This window comes from Danio aesculapii, unplaced genomic scaffold (assembly GCF_903798145.1).
Source record: "Danio aesculapii unplaced genomic scaffold, fDanAes4.1, whole genome shotgun sequence".
NCBI lineage: Eukaryota > Metazoa > Chordata > Actinopteri > Cypriniformes > Danionidae > Danio > Danio aesculapii.
The window spans coordinates 37,501-39,885 of NW_026613779.1; the positions used below are offsets into that span (position 1 = coordinate 37,501).

The following is a 2,385-nucleotide window of genomic DNA, read 5'->3' on the forward strand; positions in this document are numbered from 1 at the left end:
ATGTGTTCGTGTGTGTGTGTGTGTGTGTGTGTGTGTGTGTGTGTGTGTGTGTGTGCATGCATCTGTGCATTCATGTATGTGCATGTGTTTGTGTGTGTGTGTGTATGTTTGTGTTTGTGTGTTTGTGTGTGTGCATGCATCTGTGTGCATACATGTATGTACATGTGTTCATGTGTGTGTGTGTGTTTGTTTGTGTGTGTACATGCATCTGTGTGCAAACATATACATGTGTTCATGTGTGTGTGTGTGTGTGTGTGTGTGTGTGTGTGTGTGTGTGTGTGTGTGTGTGTGTGTGTGTGTGTGTGTGTGTGTGTTTCAGAGACCACTAAGGGCACGTGTTGGCTGCAGGTGGTGAACGGTCAGTGTGAGATCAACATTAATGGAGCGACGCTGAAGTCTCACTGCTGCTCTACACTGGGGGCCGCCTGGGGTTCACCCTGCGCCAAGTGTGAACCAGGTGACTGACCTGCACTCACTGCAGTATACAGTATCTGACCCTCACTATTACATTGACCCTCAGACTAGTGGACTACAGGTAACAAATAATGAAGACCACTGTCAGAAACAGAAAAGACTACCCCAGACATGTCCGTTCAAGGTTTCCACAAACAGCTGAAGCAGCACAAACATTTCAGCACTGATAATAATCTTAATGTTTATTAATCCTCATATTCATAGGCAGAGCATGAGTAAGAGGAAGACCACTGAGATAGCAGCAAAGAAAAAACTGCACTGGAAACATGTAACAGGTGTAAGGTGGAATATGAATGTAATTTAGTGTTGATGATTAACAGAAGACTTTAGTTATTGTGAGTTTGTCAATCAAATTTAAAGCCCCCCTCCGCACAAAATGGAACTGTCCAACTCCACACTTTGCACTGATGAGCGCTGTTCATTACTGGAGTTGGCAGCACAAGGGCGTAGGCTTGCACTAGACATTGGTGGGTATGGGTGAATGAAACCCCCCCCTATATATATATATATATATATATATATATATACTGCTATTAATTATATAACTGCTATTAAAATATATTATTAATTAATCCTCCCTTCACACAATTTAATAAGTTAAATAAATAGTCAGGCCCATAGCCAAGGGGGGTTCGGGGGGGTTTAAAAAAACCAAACGTTGGATTATTAATATTTAAAAAAAATTTTATTATTCAATTATTTTATTATTCTGACTGACAAAAGGGTTGTGAAAGCTGAATGTGCTGGCCAGTTTTTATTTGCCTATAGGTATCAGATTTTAATTTAAAACAAGTTTTAACAGATTTTTAAAAAAAGAAATAAAAATGTAATGATGGATAATAATAAATTAGTATTTTAAAAATAAGCATCTCTTCATATTTCTTTATTCAAAATTTATTCACAATATTCATTAGATATAAAACTGTAATATAAACAGTTTAAATGCACATTTGCAAATAAACTAATTTAACTTTAACTTAAAATAGTATGCTCAATCTGACATAATGCTAGGACATATTTTTGGTACATCAAAAAGTGTGGTTATGATGACCATCTAATATGATGACCAGCTAATATGATGACCAGCTAATATGATGACCAGCTAATATGATGACCAGCTAATATGATGACCAGCTAATATGATGACCAGCTAATATGATGACCAGCTAATATGATGACCAGCTAATATGATGACCAGCTAATATGATGACCAGCTAATATGATGACCAGCTAATATGATGACCAGCTAATATGATGACCAGCTAATATGATGACCAGCTAATATGATGACCAGCTAATATGATGACCAGCTAATATGATGACCAGCTAATATGATGACCGGCTAATATGATGACCAGCTAATATGATGACCAGCTAATATGATGACCAGCTAATATGATGACCAGCTAATACGATGACCAGCTAATATGATGACCAGCTAATATGATGACCAGCTAATATGATGACCATCTAATATGATGACCAGCTAATATGATGACCAGCTAATATGATGACCAGCTAATATGATGACCAGCTAATATGATGACCAGCTAATATGATGACCAGCTAATATGATGACCAGCTAATATGATGACCAGCTAATATGATGACCAGCTAATATGATGACCAGCTAATATGATGACCAGCTAATATGATGACCAGCTAATATGATGACCAGCTAATATGATGACCAGCTAATATGATGACCAGCTAATATGATGACCAGCTAATACGATGACCAGCTAATACGATGACCAGCTAATATGATGACCAGCTAATATGATGACCAGCTAATATGATGACCAGCTAATATGATGACCAGCTAATATGATGACCAGCTAATATGATGACCAGCTAATATGATGACCAGCTAATATGATGACCAGCTAATATGATGACCAGCTAATATGA

At 37.4% G+C, this 2,385-nt stretch overlaps 1 protein-coding gene across 1 annotated transcript in view; it reads left to right on the forward strand.

The window, feature by feature from the left end:
- LOC130220324 (fibrillin-1-like) overlaps positions 1 to 457 on the forward strand; it is a gene marked incomplete at both ends in the record, with an annotated part of 34,808 nt that extends 34,351 nt beyond the window's left edge. Inside the window, one exon of the mRNA XM_056452686.1 lies at positions 320 to 457. Coding sequence (XP_056308661.1) covers positions 320 to 457 — 138 coding nt within the window. The remainder of the gene's footprint in view (positions 1 to 319) is intronic.
- Between the last annotated feature and the right edge of the window lie 1,928 nt (positions 458 to 2,385).